Source organism: Aristolochia californica, unplaced genomic scaffold (genome assembly GCF_029961685.1).
Source record: "Aristolochia californica isolate CCGP_79_NKW_82.1479 unplaced genomic scaffold, dmAriCali1.0.hap1 SCAF_9, whole genome shotgun sequence".
Classification (NCBI taxonomy): Eukaryota; Viridiplantae; Streptophyta; class Magnoliopsida; order Piperales; family Aristolochiaceae; genus Aristolochia; species Aristolochia californica.
This window is the reverse complement of record NW_027182290.1, coordinates 36933105-36955359: the sequence shown is the minus strand read 5'-3', so window position 1 is coordinate 36955359 and position 22255 is coordinate 36933105. Positions and strand designations below refer to the sequence as shown.

General features: G+C 38.2%; 2 protein-coding genes across 2 annotated transcripts; both read left to right on the top strand.

The window, feature by feature from the left end:
• Positions 1 to 2651: 2651 nt before the first annotated feature.
• LOC137940917 (uncharacterized) lies at positions 2652 to 3728 on the top strand. The gene is made up of 2 exons (XM_068786029.1): positions 2652 to 2743; positions 3095 to 3728. The coding sequence occupies exons 1-2, from the start codon at positions 2652 to 2654 to the stop codon at positions 3726 to 3728; spliced, it is 726 nt and encodes a 241-aa protein (XP_068642130.1).
• Positions 3729 to 8741: 5013 nt separating this feature from the next.
• On the top strand, positions 8742 to 21932 carry LOC137941721 (U-box domain-containing protein 5-like). The gene is made up of 8 exons (XM_068787261.1): positions 8742 to 8783; positions 8942 to 9514; positions 9632 to 9740; positions 12790 to 12854; positions 14537 to 14722; positions 15539 to 15646; positions 19112 to 20364; positions 20489 to 21932. Exons 3-8 carry the CDS (start codon positions 9725 to 9727, stop codon positions 21243 to 21245), a joined length of 2385 nt encoding a protein of 794 aa, XP_068643362.1. The 5' UTR covers positions 8742 to 8783; positions 8942 to 9514; positions 9632 to 9724; the 3' UTR covers positions 21246 to 21932.
• Positions 21933 to 22255: the final 323 nt, after the last annotated feature.

Below are 22255 nucleotides of genomic sequence, written 5' to 3'. Positions count from 1 at the left end.
AACGAGTAAAGACTCTTGTTTTGAATTTGAAAAGTGCAAAGAGAGGAGATGAAGTTTGCTGATGTATTTAGGGTGACATTGATATGATTAGTTTATGATTTATATCTCTTATTCACTCTTAATTAGGGTGAAGGTTCTAATCCTTTTTGTGTTTTTTTGTTGGAGAAAAAAGGAGGAAGAATAGAGTAATGGACTTAGTCCATACCCTCCTCCTTAATATCTCAGGACTACTATTCCACTCCCAAATTTGTTGATAGTCTCCTACAGTTTTGCTTCTTGGAGAAATATGATACCCAACAATTTTTAAGTAATTGACAAGTACCTAAGGTATTTTTTCTATTATCAAGGCTACATGCACAATTAGAATCCAAATACCCAAAAGGAGAAAAATATCCCTTTATATCTAGTTTGTTGTAACTCTTTTTTGCATTATCTTTGAATGTGGAAACTCTATTTATAAATGATAAAAATGGCAATATTAAAATTGTATCATTCGCCCTAATAAGAGTAAAGAAGAAAAAAAAAATAAACTAATTACATCATTGATACTCTAATTACATCAAATCTTCCAACATAATTCAAAGGAGATGTTCATCTTCTCATTGCCATTTGGTAGAGTTTGAAGACATGAGGGCAATGGTGGTGCATGATGATCTTTACCAGTTGGTACAAGTGATCCAAACTTGTGCAACACATGTTTTTTTCTTTTTTACATCTGCCTAACGTAGTTTTCACTTCCTCTGCAGAAATACCTATCTTCATCTCCATCTTCTTCTATGGCCTGCCCATATCTTGCTCATAAATTGCTGAAAGGGAAATCATGCAAGCGTTTATATCTTAAAACGACGCTGTTTTCAGTTGAGGTTTGAAGCAGTTTAGCACTCGCTCCTGGAAACCGCTGTCCGCTTATTGTTCCCCTTATCCTTTCCCTAACAAGTACAAGCTTGGGAGGAAATAAAATCCATTTATTCTGCTGATTACAACTATCACAAACTTGGACAAGCTCGGGAGGAAATAAAATCTATGTATTCTACTGATTACAGCTGTCATAGACTTGGATATTATCACGCTATCAAGGGCTGTCAACCTTACCTGATTATCCTATTTCGTCTGTTGTTTAGATGGAACAGATACGGAATAAAAAAATTCATTCTGATTAGTATTCAGCTAAAGATATCTGAATACTGTTTATTAATCGGAACTAAAATGCCCATTCTATATCTGATTACCCAATTACCTGAATAATGTAAGAGTATTTTAGGAAATTTCAAGTGAAACTATAAATTTTGTTTTGCCCTAAGCGAGTTTTTTCCTCTTGATTCCACCTTTTTGCCATTCCTCTTGTGTAAGTACCGTTAGGAACACAGAAAGTTGAGAGAAAAGGAAAGGAGGAGAAGATAAAAAAAAAAAAGAAAAAAAAAAGTGATTTATTTTTTGTCCATAGAAAATGAGAAAGAATGGAAGAGATATATAGTTTTTTTTTTGTTTGGATACATGTGGAAAATGATTATATATATATTTATAAAATTTTGATGATTAAATTTTTTTCTCAAGTTTATATTCTTTTATTTTCTCCCCAAATTTCATCATATTTTTAGAAAAATTTTATTTACTAAGAGCAAAGTGTTCTCTCTTATTTTATTTTATTTCAATGATTTCTTGCTACCAAACAACATAAATTAACTTTCTCTCCCATTTTCTTTTATTTTATTTTATTTTCTATGGGTTCCAAACAGACCCAGTGATCAAATTTTTTGTGACCTTAAATCTTAATTGAAATCCTCCCAAACGTTCAACAAAAATTCCTTCTTCTCTATGTAGTTGAGACATTTACTATGATAAAACCCAGACTTGATGGTGCCCTGTTTAGGTCGTCTATCTGCAAAACCTAGAGGGAGAGTGAAAATCGATTTACCCGGTCGGGTAATACATTTGCATATATTGTTTCTCCTCAAGAAAAAAAGAGAGGATGGAGGGTGTCAAAAAATTTATTGTGCTGATGTCTTTCTTGATTAATGTGATTACAGTGACATGGGAATCATGGTTCTTATGATTTATTCATTGAAGTTTGTATATGGGCTTCGGAGAATCAAGGAGATTTTGGGTGGGGGTGGTTTGTTGGGTTCTAGCTATGTTGTAGAAAATCTTATCGTAGCCCAACAGATCAAGTGACCAAAGGGGTGGACGATGTCTCCAATTTTAAGGCGACTTGCGCTGAGCTCAAACCCAATACAGAAGAAGCAAGTGACAACTCAAGCTGATACCAACTGTTATGGAGTTAAATTAAGGTAACATTAAGTTAAGACACCTTGTGTGTGTGGCCTAGCTGACAACTCCATCCAAATCAACCTTTTAGAAAAAAAATCTTAAACACAATCATTAATGCGAGGCACAAGAGTTGGAGCAATTAAAAGTTTCCACTACAAAATGAAGGTCACATGAATGTGCAAGACCTTATTGATCTAATCCATAAGGTAAGGGAACAAGGGTTGAGCTTTTCTCGGAAACGGGCTGAGATGGAAAACTCTCTCCCTGCCCTCTCAGTCTCTAAAGCAAACGTAAATTGAGATAAAAAATGGGAGGGTGTTCTGAGATGGCTCCTCCCTCTCTGTGTAAATCAAAATTGAGAAAACGGGATAAAGCAACCAAAAATGGATTCAAATGGGAGACGAAGGTTTCTAATTGGGAGTGGAAATTGGGATTCAATGACTTATCATGAGCATTCAATCTCTGCTTCACTCAGGTATGTCCTCTTTGTTGAAGATACTGCCTTAACTGATGTTGATTGAGAATAATTGCCCTGTTTAGGGCCTTCTTCACAGAGGATCTTGATCCACAATTACAGGAGCTCATCAAACTCCATTCTTCCTTTTTATAAATCCCTGTGATTATGATGTAACAATTATAAATACTAATGAAGAACCTCACCCCGATTAGTGTGGTGAATTTTGAATAACATCCTGTGAGCCTCAATGGCCTCTAATTTTTCTCCCGATCTCCTTCCCTTCAACACCCTGATTCATATGTTCACCATCAAACTTTCGTCTTCAAACTATCTTCTATGGAAGAGTCAATTTCTTCTTCTTCTTGACAGCCAAGGATTGCTGGAACATGTGGGCGACACTCTTGTGCCACCACATCCGTTTGTGCCTCCCACATCTCAGACGCCAAGTCCCAAGTTTCTGGCATGGAAGGCGACAAATCAGCACCTCCTCAGCCTTCTGCTGTCGTCTCTCTCCAAAGAGACCATGGCAGAAGTCGTTGGCTTGACCACATCCCGTGAGGTGTGGATTGCTCTCGAAAATACCTTCAGCCACCGCTCAAAAGCCCGTGAAATTCGTCTCAAAGACGACCTTCAACTGATGAAGCGCGACACTCGTCCGGTCAGTGCCTATGCTCTATCGTTCAAAGCCCTGTGCGACCAACTTCACGCTATTGGGTGTATTGTTGATGGCACCGACAAGGTGCACTGGTTTCTTCGCGGTCTCGGCCCCGATTTCTCGAGTTTTTCCACTGCCCAAATGGCACAAACTCCTCTCCCCTATTTTTCGGATCTGGTTTCGAAAATAGAAAGCTTTGGACTTTTTCAGAAATCTCTCGACCTTCCAGCGGCCTCCACTGCCGCATTCACTACAAATCAAGCTTCCTCTTGCCCTAATCGTGGTCGTGGAAACACTTACAGCCGCAACTCCGGCCACGACCAAAGCAAACACTCTAGCTATGGCTAGAGCAACGATGTCGCTCAAGGATAGGGTCGTTCCAACCCTAATCACCGTCGCCGACCACCGCGGTGTCAGATTTGCTGTCAAGACGGCCATTACACCGATCGTTGTCACCAGAGGTATGCTCGTCACGTGTCATCGACGCAGCTCGCCGAGTCCTCTTTGACGCTCTCCCTGTCCGAAAATAATGATGCCACAGATTGGTTCGTGGACATGAGAGCTTCGGCCCACATGACTCTAGCCCACTCAGCGTTGGACCAGTCTATCTCCTACACGGGTAAGGATTATGTAATTGTAGGGAATGGTGCGTCTCTACCTATTACCCATACAAGTCACCTTTCTCCTTCACCAAACCTTAAGTTATTAGATGTTTTGGTTGTTCCTCATCTTACAAAAAAATCTCTTGTCTATTAGTAAATTAATGACTGATTTTCCTTTATCTGTTATGTTTACTAATGACTTTTTCACTCTTCAGAATTGCCAAACGGGAAAGGTGGTGGCAATTGGTAAACGTGATGGAGGCCTATATGTGCTAGAGCACAAAAAATTTGTTTTTATTTATGTTCTGAAAAATAAAACTCTTCATGTTTCATATGAATTGTGGCATGCTCGTTTAGGCCATGTGCATCACTCTGTTCTTTATTTATTAAATAAACAAGGACAACTTTATCTTACCTCCTTACTGCCTTCTCCTAAATTATGTGGCACATGTCAACTTTCTAAAAGTCATCGTTTACCTTTTTCTCCAAATGAAAAATGGTCGTCTCATGTGTTAGAGCTAATCCATTACGATAAATGGGGTCCTTCACCAGTAACATCATCCTTGGGGTTTGTTTACTATGTTTTATTTGTTGATGATTATTCTTGTTTTACTTGGTTTTACCCATTGAAATTGAAATTTAACTTCTACGATATCTTTCTTCAATTTCAAAAATTTGTCAAAAACCAACATTCCGCTTGTATAAAAAATTTTCAAAGTGAAGGTGGTGTAGAATTTACTAGTAGTTGTTTTAAAAACCATATTCGTACGTCTTGCATTCATCATCAACTATCCTGTCCATATACCCCTGCCCAAAACGGTCGCGCCGAATGCAAACACCGTCATGTGACTGAAACTAGTTTGGCTTTGCTTTTTCATTCTCAAATTTCTCCTCGCTTTTGGGTTGAAGCCTTTAGCACTGCTGCCTACATTATCAACTGCTTGCCAATACGACTTCTCGGAGGTAAGTCCCCTTTTGAAATTCTTTATGGTCTTTCTCCTAATTATGCAAATTTTCATCCATTTGGTTATCGTGTTTATCCGTGTTTACGAGATTATATGCCTAATAAATTCTCTCCTCGTAGTCTTCCATGTATCTTTATGGGATATAACTCATCTTATAAAGGATTTCGTTGTCTAGATCCCATCACCTCTCGACTTTATATCACTCGACATGCTCAATTTGATGAGACTTATTTCTCATTTTTATCTTCTTCTTAGGCTCAACCACTATCCTCTCTTCAATTCTCCAATTTTCTAGAACCTAGTCCCTCTCCCACTGTCATGCCCCCATCTCTTCTGGCGCCCCATTCCCAGCACATTACTCAATCCGGCTCTTGTCCGTGTATTATTTGTACTAATCCTGTGGATGAGTCTTTGCATGCCACTAATTCTCTTATAGGACCACCTCTGTCGCATGTCATTCCTCGTCCACCTGGACCCACTGCTCTTGTTGCTGCACTTCCGATGGGAACTCATCCTATGCTCACACGAGCCAAGGTTGGTATTTTCAAACCCCGTCACTCGGCCGATCTTGCTTACTCTGGCTCTTTTGGTCTTCTCTATGCTCTCTTGACATCCACTAAGCCTAAAGGGTTCAAATCTGTTGCCAAGAATCCTGCCTGGTTTGCCGTTATGGATGAAGAAGTTCAACTTTTACAAATATAATCGTACCTGGATTTTGGTCCTTCGACCAGTGCACACCAATATTGCGGATTCTAAATGGGTATTTCGGACCAAATATTTGCCCGATGGTTCTATTGAACGCCTCAAAGCTTGTATTGTAGCCAAGGGTTTTACTCGAATCCCGGGTCTTGACTACACTAACACCTTTAGTCCTGTTGTCAAAGCTATCATTGTTCGAGTTGTGCTCTCTCTTGTCGTTACCCACCGATAGCCTCTTGGTCAACTGGATGTCAAGAATACCTTCCTCAATGGTCATTTTATTGAACAAGTCTATATGGAACAACTTCCTGGCTATATTGATATGCGCTTCCCTACTCATGTTTGTAAGCTCCAAAAAGGGTTCTATGGCCTCAAACAAACACCCCGCGCCTGGTTTCAACGGTTCAACTCCTTCCTTACTCATCTTGGTTTCTACTGCAGTCATGCCGATACTTCACTCTTTGTCTTTCATAGACACTCTGCCATTTGCTCCTATATGTTGATGATATTATTATTACGGGCAACAACTCCTCTCTTCTAGATAGCTTTACTCGCAAGCTTCATTCTGAGTTCTTTACAAATTATGGGCTCTCACAGTTATTTCCTTGGTCTCGAAGCTACACCCACCGCTACTGGCCTCTTTCTCAGTCAACTGAAATATGCGCGCGATATCCTTGCTCGGGCTCAATTACTTGACTACAAGCCAGTTCACACTCCTATGGTGGTTTCTCATCATCTATCCGCTGATGGTCAGTTATTTTTAGACCCTACTCTTTACCAATCTCTTGTTGGTGCTCTTCAATATTTGACCATCATGCGTCTCGATATTGCTCATGTTGTCAACTCAGTTAGTCGGTTCCTCCATTCTCCCACTGATGACCACTTTCTTGTTGTCAAGCGCATTCTTCGGTATGTTAAAGGTACTCTCTATTTTGGTCTTTCCTTCTATCCATCTGCTACGCCGGGATCTTTAGTTGCTTATTTTAATGCCGAATGGTGCAGATGTCCAATACTCGTCGTTCCACCTCTGGTTACTCTATTTACCTTGGTGATAACTTAGTTTCCTGGAGTGCCAAGAAGCAACCTACCGTTTCTCATTCTAGCTATGAGTCTGAATATCGTGTTCTTGCTCTCACTGCCGCCGAACTTCTTTGGCTCACACATCTTCTTCGTGATCTCAAAGTTTCTCTTCCCGAGCGGCCTCTTCTCTTATGCGATAACAAAAGTGTTATTTTCTTGAGCTCCAATCCTGCTGCTCACAAGCGGGCCAAACATGTTGAGTTAGACATCCACTTTCTTCGTGTACTTGTTGTTGCTGGAAACCTTCACACTCAATATGTGCCCTCTCACTTATAGGCTACCGATATATTCACCAAAAGCGTGTCTCAGCCTCTCTTCCAATTTTTTCGATTCAAGCTACACGTTTGTTCTAATCCGACGCTTAGTTTGCGAGTGGCTGTTGAAGATATTGCCTTAACCGATGCTTATTAAGAATAATTGCCCTGTTTAGGGCCTTCCTTACAAAGGATCTTGATCCACAATTACAGGAGCTCATCAAGCTTCATTCTTCCTTTTTATGTATAATCAAATCAATTGTAATCAATTGTAAATCCCTATGATTATGATGTAACAATTATAAATACTAATGAAAAACCTCACCCTGATTAGTGTGGTGAATTTTGAAATTTATTTTCACTCTCCTCTCCTCTTTTCTCTTCTTTTCTTTCTTCCTAACTTTCGGTTTGTAGTGTCTTTCATTTAGCATTTGGTTCGGTTGTTCCCTCAGGTAAGTCATCCATTTCGCAATCTACTCTTTTTCTTCTCCTTTGAGCAAAGGTTACATCTCCCAATTTTCTTCGTCCGGCGTAAACTTGCATGCCGAAGGCACATCGTTGGTCAGTTTGTACTCAAAATGTCCGGATATTGCTACAGCACCATGCATATTTGACGAAATGCCTCATACGGATGGATGTCTGAACGTACCCAAGTTACATGACGGAAATGGTCGATGGGTCTCCAAGGAACGGAGATACTGCAACAGCACGACCATACTTTGACCAGGTTCCTGAAGAATGTGGTGATTGGACGGTGATTGTTGATGGATATGCGAGTAAAGGGGAAATGGCGGCAGCGAGTCAGTTGGAGATGCTGCAACGGAATCTTTATGCTTGGACTTGCATGATTGACGGGCATTGAAAGAAATGTGATGTTGTTGAGGCTAGGAAGTTTTTGAAATCAATGAGGAATTTGGTCAATTGGAACACTAATTGTAATGGATGCCTTTCAAGTAAACATGGCCGAAATACTTGACTCCTTTCGTCGCTCTGTTTTTTGGTTCTCTCTATTGCCTTTCTCTTCTCCGGAGTATCTGTTTTCAGAAGTAATCAGGCCATCTCAACAATAACAGGGTTATCTTTGCTCTTCTTCGGAATATCTAACAAGATTACACACATAATTACATTGTCCATTATGCATCCATGAATCACTTCGTGTCATCTGGATGATTTCAGTACCTTTGTATAGAACGTCCCAGCGCATCAAGATAAGCTCCCATTTGAATTTAAACTCATCAAATCGAATTAAATAGCATGCTTCACATCACCCTCCTGTAGTGAGTCGCCCATGCCCGGATTTTGTTAATCTCCGTTTGGAGTGGAGTCTAGCCTCTCATTTTTGTTGCTTTCGTTCAGGTGGCTTGGATCCTCAGAGCATCGAAGTGAAGGTAGAAATTGCCCCCTAGGATCACAACAGACGTTATCAAACTGCTACGCCGCTAGTTTCCTCTGTCGTCACCGATCATTGCTGATCTAACACCTGCGCTGCCAAGGACGGGCTACTGAAGAGCGAGAGAATTTGTCCCTGAAGATTGGATGGGGGTTGAGTTGGTTTATGTTTACGGGTTCGTGTACGTTTAACCGGGGTTAATTAGTAAATAATGATGGTCAGCGGGTCTAATTGTATTGCGTACGTAACGCATTTGTAGAAGTCAAGAGCGACTGCTTCTGGGTCATACCAAATGTCAGCAGGAGGGATGTTGTAATTGGACCCGTTAATATTAGTTTTTTCTTCGTCTCTCTCGCTTCGTTGGGTTGCGACGTTCATCGAGGAGTCGAAGAAAGTTCCTCGCATGTCCAACGGTCGCGCCTCTTATCTTTTTAGATGCATGATTGTTAGCTGTTACTTCTTTATTCTGACCTTTGTTGGAATTTTCTTTCACTTGATACGGGTAGCTGCTGCCTCTCTTCTCTTCTGGTTATTATGTTAAATTTCCATCTTTTATTCTTTATCCCAGCAGGAAGCTCTGAAGGCTACATAACGCTGAGCAAAAGCGTTCTCTTCTCTTTTCATGGATTTTGTCCTTCTATATCTATAACAAAGCCGTGATATTTTTCATCGAAACGTAATATCCTTGGAAGACACTAGGTTGTGGTTTTATATTTATGCAGTTAGCCACTTCTCTGTTTTCCATCCTGCTACTACTCGTGTAGGCTAAAGCCAAAAGGGAGACGTGAGATGATTGGTCGGTTTTCTCTATTGGTTTTCTTGGTCTGCTTCTCTCTCTTGCGCTGCGAATGTTAGAACCACCTCTTGTAGGTTTGTTCTTCCGAGGCAATTTGGTGGCATCAAGTAAGTAGTTTTGGAAGCAAATTTTTTCTTGTTTTCCCACGGTTCCTCATTTGAATTATCACTGCTACTATGTGCGGCCGAAGGATCTTCAGTAGTCAATTGTATTAGACAATACCGCTTCCGTTGCCCATAAAAGTTCTTGGTCTGTTTCACTCCATCATCAGAGAAATGATTACAGAGCTTTTATGATCTCCCGTGCATACTTCAGCTGTACAATGTATTCAATTGCCTTTTCTCTAAGGTCAGAGTCTGTTATTGATTATGTCATCTTTTTCCCTGCTTACTGAGTTTATCATTCTTTTTGTTATACCTGAACCTAAAGCTTTGATGCTGATACATAATATTCATTTTGAATCAGGTCTGGGCCGTTTATTTTGGTAAACTTATCAACTTCATCAAGCGAGAGAATGAGAAGTCTTAAACAACCCCAAATTCTGTTTGGTGATTTTTTATGTGTTTAACAAGCTGTAAGTTTGTAAGTGTATTTATGATTGTTACAGAATGAACCCCCTTCTTTTATTTCACTCTAGTGACTTCGTGACATTATGCTATTTTCACATCAGCAGATGTTTCTGAAGTCTACATTATGTTTGTTAGAAAAGACATTCAGGGGTATTTTGGTCATTTACCTCCAGGAGTATTTTGGTCATTTTACCACCTCTGTGGTTAATTTCCTTTATGTAATCTTATTCTGCATGTTAAATAATGTTAGTGGTTAAATTTTCATGTACATAGGATGTGTAGTTAGGGAGATAGAGGAGATTAAGTTTAGGGTTTAAGTTTATTTAAGAAGTATAGAGGTATTTTTGTAAATTGTAACTCAAAACAGCTATTTAAGAAGTCTAGGAATTCGTACACGATTCCCAACGAAGCCTTTTAAGGATCTTAGAGAAAAATTCTTCTCCTTTATATTTTCCTCTCAATTTTCTCCTCTTCCTTCGCCCAAATCTTGATTTTTACATAGTATCAGAGCAGTAGATCGTTGTGGGAAACATTCTACTGCAGATTTTTGTCATAGATTTTTGACAAATTACTTTCTTGAGATAAAATGGAAACCAAAGTAGTCCACATTGCCTTAGCAGCACTGCAACTCAAAGTCTGGTCACTAAATATAGACTCCATACTATTGACCAACTAGGTAATTACTGAATTATCTTTTGCCACCTAATCTTCAGTAATAGGCATATAGGGATCATCTGTTATATAATGGCCATTCTTCTAGCCCTCAAATACATAAGAAATGACCTAGACCAGTTCACATAATTCGATCCATTCAACCGGATTGTAGTTATCTGAATAGGCTGAGAGAATTTCACATTTGAGCTCTCAATAGTCCTCTAGACAGCAAGTTGTGTGTTGGATTCAGCTATTAAATATCACAAAACACCACAATTTAGTCACTAGAGCATCAATCAAGCAAAGAGACACTTTCCCCAAATTTTTATGCTTGCATAGTCAAGTGGGCCCCACACCGAAGTCAATTAGGGCAGTTAAACATCCAATTCATTCAATTTCTTGGCAATAGTGATCAACTTCAGCAATTTAGACCATAAATCGATGGAAGAATGACCTAATTGTAAGAAATCAGGATGACACAAGCCATATGAATGATGGCACAAGCATTAGGGTTAAAGACCTAGGCAGATTTGAGGGATTTCTTCAAATTGGGATCATCAAACACTTCTAAATCCTAATAATCAATCAAATAGAAGCAATAGTCATTGGCCAAGAGGCTAAGACAGGCAGAAAAAGGGAAAAATTGAAAATTTTACCCTACCAGTCCAGAAATCTCGGAAAATCCTTCAAGGAGATTACTGAAAATGGAGAGAAAGTCCACAAAATAGAAAGAAATCAGCCCAAGATGTGCACTACTGCTCTGATACTATGATAAATATGAGATTTGGGGAGAAAATAGAAGAGAAAAGAGGGAAAACAGAGACTTGGGAGAATAGCAGCCTTGCTGCCTTGTAAAAAGTGCCAGGAAAGCATGTCCCCCCTCTTTTTAATCAAGGTTTAAGTGATATTTTACAAAAAAAAAATGCCCCTCAATACTCAAAATTACATTTATCTTAAAAGATAAGTCTAAATTGAATGAAAATTGAACCATAGATAAAAATAAGACATTTTCTATCTAACAACCATACTACAAGAGAAAATGTAATGTAAAAAAATACCAAAATACCCTTGGACTGGTATTTTAACTAACATGATATGTGAAATGACCAAAATACCGCTGGACTAATATTTTTACATAAACGATCAACACAACAATAGCAGATAGCAGTCACAACTTGATGCCTGCATAGGCAGTGTGGGTCCACTTCAACAATTAGGGTTTTCATAAAAAATCTCCAATTTGATCGCAATCATTCAACCAATCACAGCAAGATCAATTGACACCATAAACAAGCAAAATTTCACAAAAAAGTGGCTGATGCTAGCCTTCCTAGAGATGATGCTGGCAATAGGCACAAGATTGGAACTGTGTACACTTCAACTAGGAAAATCCCAAGGCAAAATTCTTTAGGGGCACAAATTAGACATGTTATTACTCAATTAGTAGTACAAGTGATTAACCCTATTGAAAAAATCCAGCATTGACTTCCGGTCAGTAGAGTATCCTGAAATTCTCCTTTCCTAGAATGTGGAGACGTCAGAAAGAAGAGAATTGAGTGTTTAAAGAGCTTTGGATCTGGATCTTATTGCTCTGATGCTATGCAAAAAAGGTATAAAATAGAAGGAGAGAAGAATAAGAGAGAAGAAAGAGAGAGATATGAGCGACAAGGAGTGCACAGACTGCACTCGTTAGGGGACTTTTTCTCTCACTGAATGAGTTAATAACATTTCACATAAATACCCCTCATGACTTATATCTCTTTCTCACTAATTACTCTATCGGAATAACATGTAATCAAAACCATAGACTCCTACCAATAACTCGATCTCATTGTCATTCCTACGGATTCAAACAGTATATGTAAAATGTCATAAGTACCCTACATGATATTTAACAATCAGAATTTATAATATTGAACCCAGTAGATATTGCATGAGAAGTACTAGTTGTTTATGCAGCTGACTTTGAAGGTACTTTGCATGAGAAACCAACATCTTGTCACATGCCTCTAATCAGCTTATTGGGAGTAAGAAGGATTTCCTTACCAGTGGAATTTGCATTTTCATAAGATTAAGCTGTGACAAATTTCAATAGTTTGCCTTGCTGTTGACTTTATAGATTTACAGCCAGTTCTCTTCGTGAGGATTGATAAATTAATGTGACTACACAACACATATCAGTAATTAACATTTGGGTGTTTGAAACTTTGAGATGCAGTCTATTCGAATTTGGTGATTTTCTTAAACTTTTTTATTCCTCTTTTGGTGGCTGAGTTCTGTTGTTGCATTGTACTCTTTGAGTCCAAAGTTGCATAACATGGTTTGTTTGGAATCTAATTGAATTTATCATAGAAAAGCCTCTGTCCGTCCTTGGTTTAAAGGTTTAGTTTTGATACACAGATCAAACCATGAATGATACTGCTGTCAAAGATCAAGGAATAATACCTGAATCTTACAGTGTAAAGGTAAACGTTAATGCTACATCTGTTGGGATCACCATTATTTCTTTTATTTTAATAATGCAGTTGAGACCACTATCCTGTTTCATATTTATTCTTTCAAATGTTAATTGTTATTCAGATGTACTTTATCGTTTCCTCTTTCTTTTTTATTATTTATTACATTTTTTGGTGTAAGAACTACAATTGAAAATACATAAAGAGGGTATACAGCAATGAGGATAAAATATTGGGATGATCTACTCTCTTGCATGCCATTGCTTCCTTCTTCAACTATTGAGACACATGAGACCGCCCTATCCTTGAGAAAGCAGCAACATTGTTCCATCTTCATGTGAGACTCATACATCTAGAAGGCATTAAGTCCTTTCAGGTTTTTGCCAAAATTTTAGCTTTTCATTTAAAAGAAAACTTAAGCCTTCTAAATCCCTGTCGAAGGGTAACCTGTAAGAGAGCTGCAGCAGCTGCTACAGTTCATTAGAGGTCTGGAGGCAGCCTCTAACCCTTGTATTATTACTTACATGAATATTACAAGTAATGATAAAATTGACCCTCGCCCAGTATATACATTTGAGCAAATAATAGAGAAAAATAAAAGCGAAACATAAAAGACTCGTACCTCTTTACTACATGACTCTTGTGTAAACTAGTGGAGCAGTATTACATGTGTGAAATGACTGTCATACCTCTAACTTCAACACTTCCTCTCAAGCTTGAGCATACACCTCATAATCCGAGCTTGTTATGGTATGTCACAAATTCTCACATCCTAAGAGGTTTGTTGAATATATTTCCAAGCTGATCTATAGACCGTAGATAGTGAGTAATGATTTTCCCTCTCATCTCAACATCTCTATTTTAATGACAATCCACCTTTATGTATTTGTTTTTTTCATAAAATACCCAGTTGCGTGCAATGAAAATGTCAGTCTCAATACCTAACATTGATGTTATTCCCATGAGCTCATTAGCTGTATGAGACATTGCCCTATATTCTGCTTCTGCACTCAAGTTAGCAACTATTATCTATTACTTATTCCTCCGACTAACCAAGTTTTCACCAACAAATGCACATTAAAATCTTGAAGTGGATTTCCTTTCTAACTTGGAGCCAGCATAGTCTGCATCTAAGTTGCTTTTTTCATTTAAGTTGAGATTCCTGGTTTTATTTATCTTGTTGCTGTGGACACTTGCATTAGATTTCATCTGCAAATTTGATTAAAATAATGTAGGGAGAAATGTGGCAATTATTGTCAAAACACTCATACCCACATTAGGTGCAGACAAGAATGTTGAGGCTGAAAGAGGAGTCAAAGTTAGCTCATGTGTTGAACCATTAAACGTTTTTTGCTACAGTAAGTCTAGAAATGCTCCTGAGGCTTTGACTTACATGTACATAGGCATTCTCCTATTCATGCACATAGTAGTCTGTACAAATTTTTCATGATTGTTAATAACTATATTTTGAGAGCTAGAAAATAAAACAATCCTTTTGCTGTTATTTCTTATTTTGCTTCTTTTGATATGCATGTGCTTGGTAATGTGTCCTTTTTCCTTTTCTTTCTGTGATTGTGTTACTCGTTTTTGTGTTTGATTTTTTTTTTTAACACATCATGGCATATAGTTAATATTTTTTGTGATTTATGTGTCCATGTCTATGTTGTCTCAAGGAAAATATTTCCACACAGGTACATAGTTTAATGTGCAAGGAGCTTAAAAGAATTGTTGAGAGAGTCATTCAAATACTTCCATCCATTGAATCAGCTCAGCCCGGTTGCATGGCTGGTATACAGGCATTATGCTCACTAAACCTTGCCATTGAGAAAGCGAAGTTGCTTCTTGAGTATTGTGCCGAGTCTAGCAAGCTTTACTTGGTATCTTCTCCAGCTTCACCTTTTGATAATTTAACAGTTCTTCTGAGTATCTGCCTGAACAACAAACACAGGACACTTCAAATTTTCTTGTCCGAGATCTATTACTTTCTGAGAACAGAATCAGTATGCATCTCCTGAGGCTGTATGGTTGTAAGGCTGTTTGAAACTTCCATAGTATAAACGATGTCTAGATTTATGTAGAAATTTAATGTGAAAGTGGATGAAAGATGGCCCAGAAATTTCTTACTATTAATAAATCAGCAGTAGAAGTTATAATCTAGAGAGAAAGAGAGAAGCAGTAAGTCTTGAGCTAGTTCTGGTTCTCTTCACTCTTTCATTAAATAACTTAAGTTACAAGCATAAAAAGACACAAAGACCCCTCCCACTAAAATAACATCACTTATAACTAACTCCCTGGTACATAAAAGCAGAGATATAACTAACTTAATACTCTATAAGGTACCTAAGTGATAGGGTAACTAAATTTCTCGTTTATCCATAAATACAATGACTAAAATACTCTTGAAATTTACATTATTCAACATCAGCAAACTTCTGTGTTTCAGTGCCTGATTTTTCCATAAGATATGGTTATAAATCCTCTGCTCGTGCAGATTACACTCTCAATAGAATCTTTCCTTTTTACTATTAAATTGTATTAACACAACAGACACTGTTTGTCTCATGATTTACTCTTTGGTCCATAGTTCAAGGAAAAAGGCTCTCCTTTGTCAATGACCTTCCAAGGAAATTAACAAACTATGCTATTTTCTGCTGGGTCCCCTGTTTAACATCCCATGTGTGAAACTGTTTCAGGCGATGACAGGGCGCACAATAGTCTCGCGATGTGAAAGAGCACGTGACACAATGGATCTTAATTTAAGCCAGATAAGGGATATGGTTCCAACGCTCCTTGCTGTTCAGGTTGGTTTTCCCTCATTTTCTGCAAATCTTCAGTGACTATTTTTGGAATGTGGGAGAAGATATTTGTAAAGAAGCAGAGTGTTACAAACTTCTACAAACTGAAGTTTTAATCAATGCTTACTACCATGCACTAGTCCTGTGACCTGACGAAGTTATTGTTTGGGTATAAATCTAGGATCTGTTAGATTTATATCGTTTTTTTTTTATCAAGCCATCTTTGCATCTGTATCCATTGACTTGAAAATATGTCTACATTAATGAATTATTTAATGTATGAAAAATCATCACCTCATTATGTGATTATGTACCTCACATGTCCTGGACTCACCTCATTTTGTTGTTTTGTACCTCATCAAGTTTTATCCATTCCTAGGATGAAATTGTCCATTCAGGATTGCTTTGAGGAAATACTAAATTGCAGCTTGACAGCACCTTGTTGGTTGCCTTCTTCTTTGAGTGATTCTCTTCCTCTTGTGGATGGTCATGCCTCGTGGCATTTAACCTTCAGCATGACCTTCTCGATAATGAAGCTCCTTATCTATTTGGATGACCATATTACATTAGTGGTCGTGGCTGGGATCAGCTGATCTAGACTGAGTGCTTTTAGTGAGTGCATCTCAGTGTCTTCTTGCTACTCCTTTTTCAGTTAATGAGCAGTCTTAATTGGTCCTCTTGCTCCCTAGAAAGGAAACTCCCAGCCGACCAAAAAAATATACATTTTTCTGTAATATGCTACTAACGGTAAGATTAGTAGTGGAGGTCACAATCTGGAAAATTTGTGATAAAATTGAGGAGAAGGTGGACCACCTCTTCACTTAATGTGACTTCACCTTCGTTTGGCATCCTTCAAAACCAGGTAACAAAGTTGAGGAGAAGGTGGACTACCTCTTCACTTAATGCCACTTCACCTTTGTTTGGCATCCTTCAAAACCAGGTAACACGCTTTTGTGCCATCTTGTGCTGTTATTTTCTGGACTATCTGGAAAGGACAGAACAAGTTCACTTTTGAGGCCATATTTACTTTGGTTAGGGGAGTTATTGAGAAAACCTTTCATCAAATTCTTCTTCCTGGTGCAATCATTATGGATAATCTAATATCTATAGCAGATTTTTCTTTTTTTCTTCCCCCATCTAGGGACAATGCATGTGTGGGTTCCCCTAGCGAGATTTCTTAAGCTTAATTAAGATAGGAGCTGAAAGGCTGAACTCAGATATTTGTGTCGGGGTTGAGTTATTATGGAGTGTTTTGAGAAATTCGTGATTGTATGCATTTCCCCTGTTCAAGTGGTGGACTCAATGAAGGCTGAATTTTAAGCCCTTATTCATGGCTGGAGGCTTTCTTTGATTCTTTCTCCAGTCAGAGAGTTGAAGATGATATTGCAGAGGTAATAACTGTATCACTGAGCGCCCTTTACCATGTTAGAGGCTTCATAAGTTTTTCAATGAGATTGTGGACATTGCCATGTCGTTTTATATCCCCTGTGTTCATGGGGAGGCTAATCAGCTGGTTGACTTCATAGTGCAAGGAGTTTACTTCAACATCTTGTTATTGGGAACTCTAGTCAGCATGCTTGGTTTAGCTCTTTGTTTCAATTACTTTCATTGTTTACTGTTTTCTTTATTATTTGTCTTTTGGTTCCTCAATTTTATTTTAATTTCCTCTGAGGCATCTCTCTCGTAGCCTCTCTCTCTTTAAAGGAAAAAAGCCTGTTGAAGAAATAAGGATATTTTGCTATGAACCTCAACTTGAGCTTTAGGACCAGAATTATTTTAGTTTCTATTCCACTATAGTTGAACTTTATTACTTCTTTTCAGTTACCACATTTGGGGAAATTTAAGAGATGTGTCATACTTGATGATAGACCCTAAAACCTTCCCCACAGCCTCTTGTTCCTGCCTTTTTTTCTCAGCTTCCTTTCTTTCTCTGTCAACACCCTACCTAAAACCTCAGTCTCTTTATTCTTCTTGTGTCAACTTGTCTTACTGGTTTTTCTAATTGTGCTTGTAGTCCTGAGATATGATTACAATGTTGGCATGATATTATGGTTCCACCCTATTGCTTTAAAAGGCTAGTCCATGTATGTCTAGATGTAAGCATGGGCTGGGTTAAATAGGGAATTTGACCCTGCCTGACCCAATTTTTTAGGAGATGGGGCTACCTCCTCACCCCGTGGGACGGGAATGGGGTGAGGGAAAAAAGCTTGATGCTGATATGGGATATCTGGGGTCTGCTTACATGATGTATTTTAAAAACTACGTATAAGTTTAACACACAAAATAGGAAATGTTTATTTTTTTTGTTGTTAAGGTCAATTTAACTGATATACATACAATGTTAATTACCAATTATTGTAGGTTTTATATATTTTATAATTTATTATTTTCATCCCTACCCTGTGAACTTGGCCTAAACCTATCCTTGCAAAAACCAATCATGGGGTTGGATTCCAAACTCGTGATGGGTTTTCGTAGGGATGGTTTCAATTCAGGTTCACAGGGTAGGGATGAGTTTTCAAAAACCAGACCCAAAATATATATCCTTTTTTTTGGGGAAAAAACACATTTTAACTGAAGTCCGCTGTTTGTGTCTTTTGCCATTCTATTAAATTCTTTCAGATCCAATATTTTACTTTTTTGGAAAATAAATTCCTTATCTTTTATGCAAAAAATAACCCCTTTTTAATCTGTGTGGTTTGTAGATTCCCTTTTGTGTGCAGAATTGGGTGAATAATAGAATTTATCTTCTGTTTTTTATTCTCTTTCCTTCATTGATAGTGCCATCAGGGGTACATTGTTCAACAAAACTTACTAGCCCAGAGGAAGTCATCATGAAAGATTTTCTCAATGACTTCCATATTGAATAAGGCATGGGAAGTACAATTTGTTTTTTTTAATGAAAGAAAGTAGGATTTTTATTAAAAAGAGAGTTATATGTGTTTATCATTAAAAATTGTCATGAAAAAGGTTTGAAATAAAAAAAAAAAAAAAGTCCCGAAAAGAACGTGTTTATTTTCTCCAACTCACTGGCCTAATATACATTTCCTCACTTTTTCAAAGCCTCTCTACGTACGACAGGTGCTCATAAGAACTGTAACTTATACAATGCAACTTAGAATTGAATGAAACTTGAAACATAAGAACCTGAATGAAGGCATCTATCTAATAAGTTAAAGTTGAGAATAATCCGTGTATGTAAAATGACCAAAATACCCCTGCAGTGGTATTTTATCATTTATATATGATAAACTTTCTACCATCTACTGGTTATGCGTTTGTAGTTTTACATGATGGGGGGTCCTCATGAAAATGTCAATAGTGCCAACATGATCAATGGTGTCCTTTGGATGTAATTTTTTTTTAGCCTAGATGAGGATATGTATTTTAGTATGAAGTTAATACATTCACTGACTCATCCTCTGAAGCTGTCATTCGTCTCTGTTATTAATGATAGATTAATATTCACAGATCTCTGAAGTCATCAATGATCTTAGAGGTGCAAAGTTTATTTTAGAATCATCAGAGCAGGAGGCAGGCAGGATCATAGTGGAGTTATTCCAGCAAGGCAAGTCTGTCGCTGATTCAACAGAAGATTCAGAACGGGAGTCTTTCCAAACAGTTGCTCTGAACTTGCATATTACAACTCCTAAGGATCTGTTAATAGAGAATCGAGCTCTCAAAAAATTGCTTGAGAAAATATATGACTCTGACCTGCGGAAGGAGAGGATTTTAAAATATCTTATGCATCTTTTGAGGAAGTATGAAAAGCAAGCTGGATGTGGACCTACAGAGTGTGTTAATTCTCAACAAAATGAAATTAATTTCTGCTCAAGTGTGAAATCTGCATACAATTGCACTGCTGGTGACAATGCTGAAGAATTAAATGACTCAAAAGCACAGATGGATTTGGGTCATGTTGAAGCTCAAACATCTCATTGTGCTACACTTGTACCTCCCAAAGAATTTATATGCTCTATTTCATCCAAGATCATGTATGATCCTGTTATTATTGCTTCTGGACAAACATATGAGAGAACTTGGATCAAGAGGTGGTTTAGTGAAGGTCATGATACTTGTCCAAAGACCCAGAAAAAATTGCCACATCTTTCTCTGACTCCTAACACTTGTGTGAAGGACCTCATATCTTACTGGTGTGAAAAACATGTAGTCTCAGTTCCCAATCCTTGCTTACAGCCAATTCCGGAAGTGTTTTTCTCATGGAGGAATTCGTCATTCGGGAGTTCCATTGAGAACAGCTTTGGTAGTTCTTCAAATGATTTGCCTACCCAACTATTGAATGATGAAACCAAAACTTTCATGGATCAAAACAGCCTCAGCAGCATATCTATTACTTCATCTGCAGACACTAGCTGCAGCTTGGATTCATCTAAGTACCACGTGACAGAAAACATGGTGGACCATGCTGTATCCTTAGCTCAGAATTGTGATGACTGTCACAGATTTCAGTCTTTTGCTGACTTTAGCCATGACATGTATGTGGACTTTCTTTTGAAACTTGCTGGGCTTCCATTGGAATCTCAGCACAAAACAGTTAGAGGTTTCAAAATCTTTTTGAACAAAGATGAAGCTCGGCGCTCCCTGCTCCATAATGGTTTTCTACAAGCAGTGATTAGATTTTTAAAGGATGCACGTCAGCTCTCTGATGTAAATTCACAAAGCATTGGTTGTAAGATCCTGTCAGAATTTATGAGTAAAAGCAGGTACCTGATACTCTTCTTTGTTGGCGATTGCTTCTATGTTATTTGATGTGAAACAGTCAGCACATTTTATTTTGTTTCATTGCCACAAGCCTCACCAATTATAGTATGTCTATGTTTTATGCAGATCAGAACTTCCTTGTCTTGATGAAGATGCATTTCAGCTATTTGCCAGTCTAATTGTCAGTTATAAAGTATCCATAGGAGCCTTGAACATTATGCAAATGTTGTCAACCCACAGATGTTGCTACCACAAAATTTCTGCGTCTGGTTCACTTGCTGCCATTTTAGAGGTGCTCGACTCCCAAGTTGGACTACCCAGGATTAAGGCCGTTCAACTCCTATGTCATTTGTCGGAGGACAGTGGAATAGGGTCCAACATTATATCTCTGGGTTGCATATTGAAACTGGTTCCGCTTTTGAGTGATGGGGAACTTGCTGGAAGCTGTTGTAAAATCTTGAGGAACCTATTGAGTGTATCTGAAGATGCGAAAGCTGCTGTTGCAGATGCTAGTGGATTTATTGCTTCCATAATTGAGCTCCTTGATAATGGCACCCATGATGACCAAGAGCACGCAGTGGCACTACTCCTATCATTATGTTCTGAAAGTTCGGAATATTGTCAATTAGTCATGAATGAGGGTATCCTGCCTGCTCTTTTCTATATATCCATTAACGGCAATGCCACAGCGAAAGAAAGTTCCATGAAATTGCTCAAGATTTTGAGAGACTTAACACCTAGTGATCTGTTAGAGACTTCTGCTGAGTTGTCACAGGAATCTGGCAACCTCTATAAAGAGAAACAGCCAAGTTTGAAAAACTCAGGTTTTTTCAAAAGAAAATTGAGCTTGTTTTCCAAACCTAGATCTTTGGCTCTCTTTTGATTGGGGACTGTTGATGGGTCACAGAATGCTATTTGAAGATATCATGGGGGAAGGTGCATTCTTGCACGCTTGTTGAGATAAGAACTGGCGCAGTGCTGGCCATACTGCTGTATGTTCGAGATTAGCTGTTTTTGGTTGGCTTTTTATCTTAGCTAGAAAATGTACAGTTACGCAGTGGAAGTTTTCAGCGTGGATATAGTCAGTTCTGATCTCTTCTTCTATAGTGCAGATAAATGGATCGTTCCAACAGCCATTAGTCCTTGGATTTCTCCCCTTTCCCTCTTCGTTTTTCCACTCCTTCCCCCAATTTGATCTCTCCAGTGTAGACAATGGGAAAGAGAGAGGGGGAGAGGAAGAGAGGGAGAGAGGGAGAGAAGCGGACCGGACGTTTGAAGGGGGAGAGCAAATGCAGTTGGAAAAAAGTCTTGAGTGGTTGTCGGTTATGAGTTTATGATGACAAGTATCTTTCTTTCTCTCTAAAGGTTCATGATCGATGTTGCTGGGTGGCTACAACATTGCCGTCATCTTAATATTAAGGTTGAATTAAAGATTGAAAAATCTGGAATGAAGCTAAATTTGTAAATGTAGGACGAGATTTTTTTTCAAAAAAAAAAAGTGAGCCACTATATCTAAATAATTTAGTAGCTAATTCAGAAAATGATCCACTTAAGAGCTGTTTGAGGCCTGTTGCCAGTGATATGCAGAATATATGTATTCTTTAGTTCAATTATATTCCAGTTTATAGCATAAAGTAAGGTGCTAACTTGTGCAGAAAAATAAGTTGTTTTATTTCAGCAATTTATTGCCTTAAAAGGAGAAAACAAGCACGCCAACAAGAGCGATGATGTACCTCTGATTGTCTGATAAACTTGTAAGAGATTTCTGTCTCCATTGATTGGATGGATCAGGGCAAGAGTAGTTGAACAACCTGAAAGAGGTTGGTCAAATACATTACAGTTCGATAACAGAAACCAGTGGCAGGGTGATGAAGATGAGAAAGAAGCTGCAAG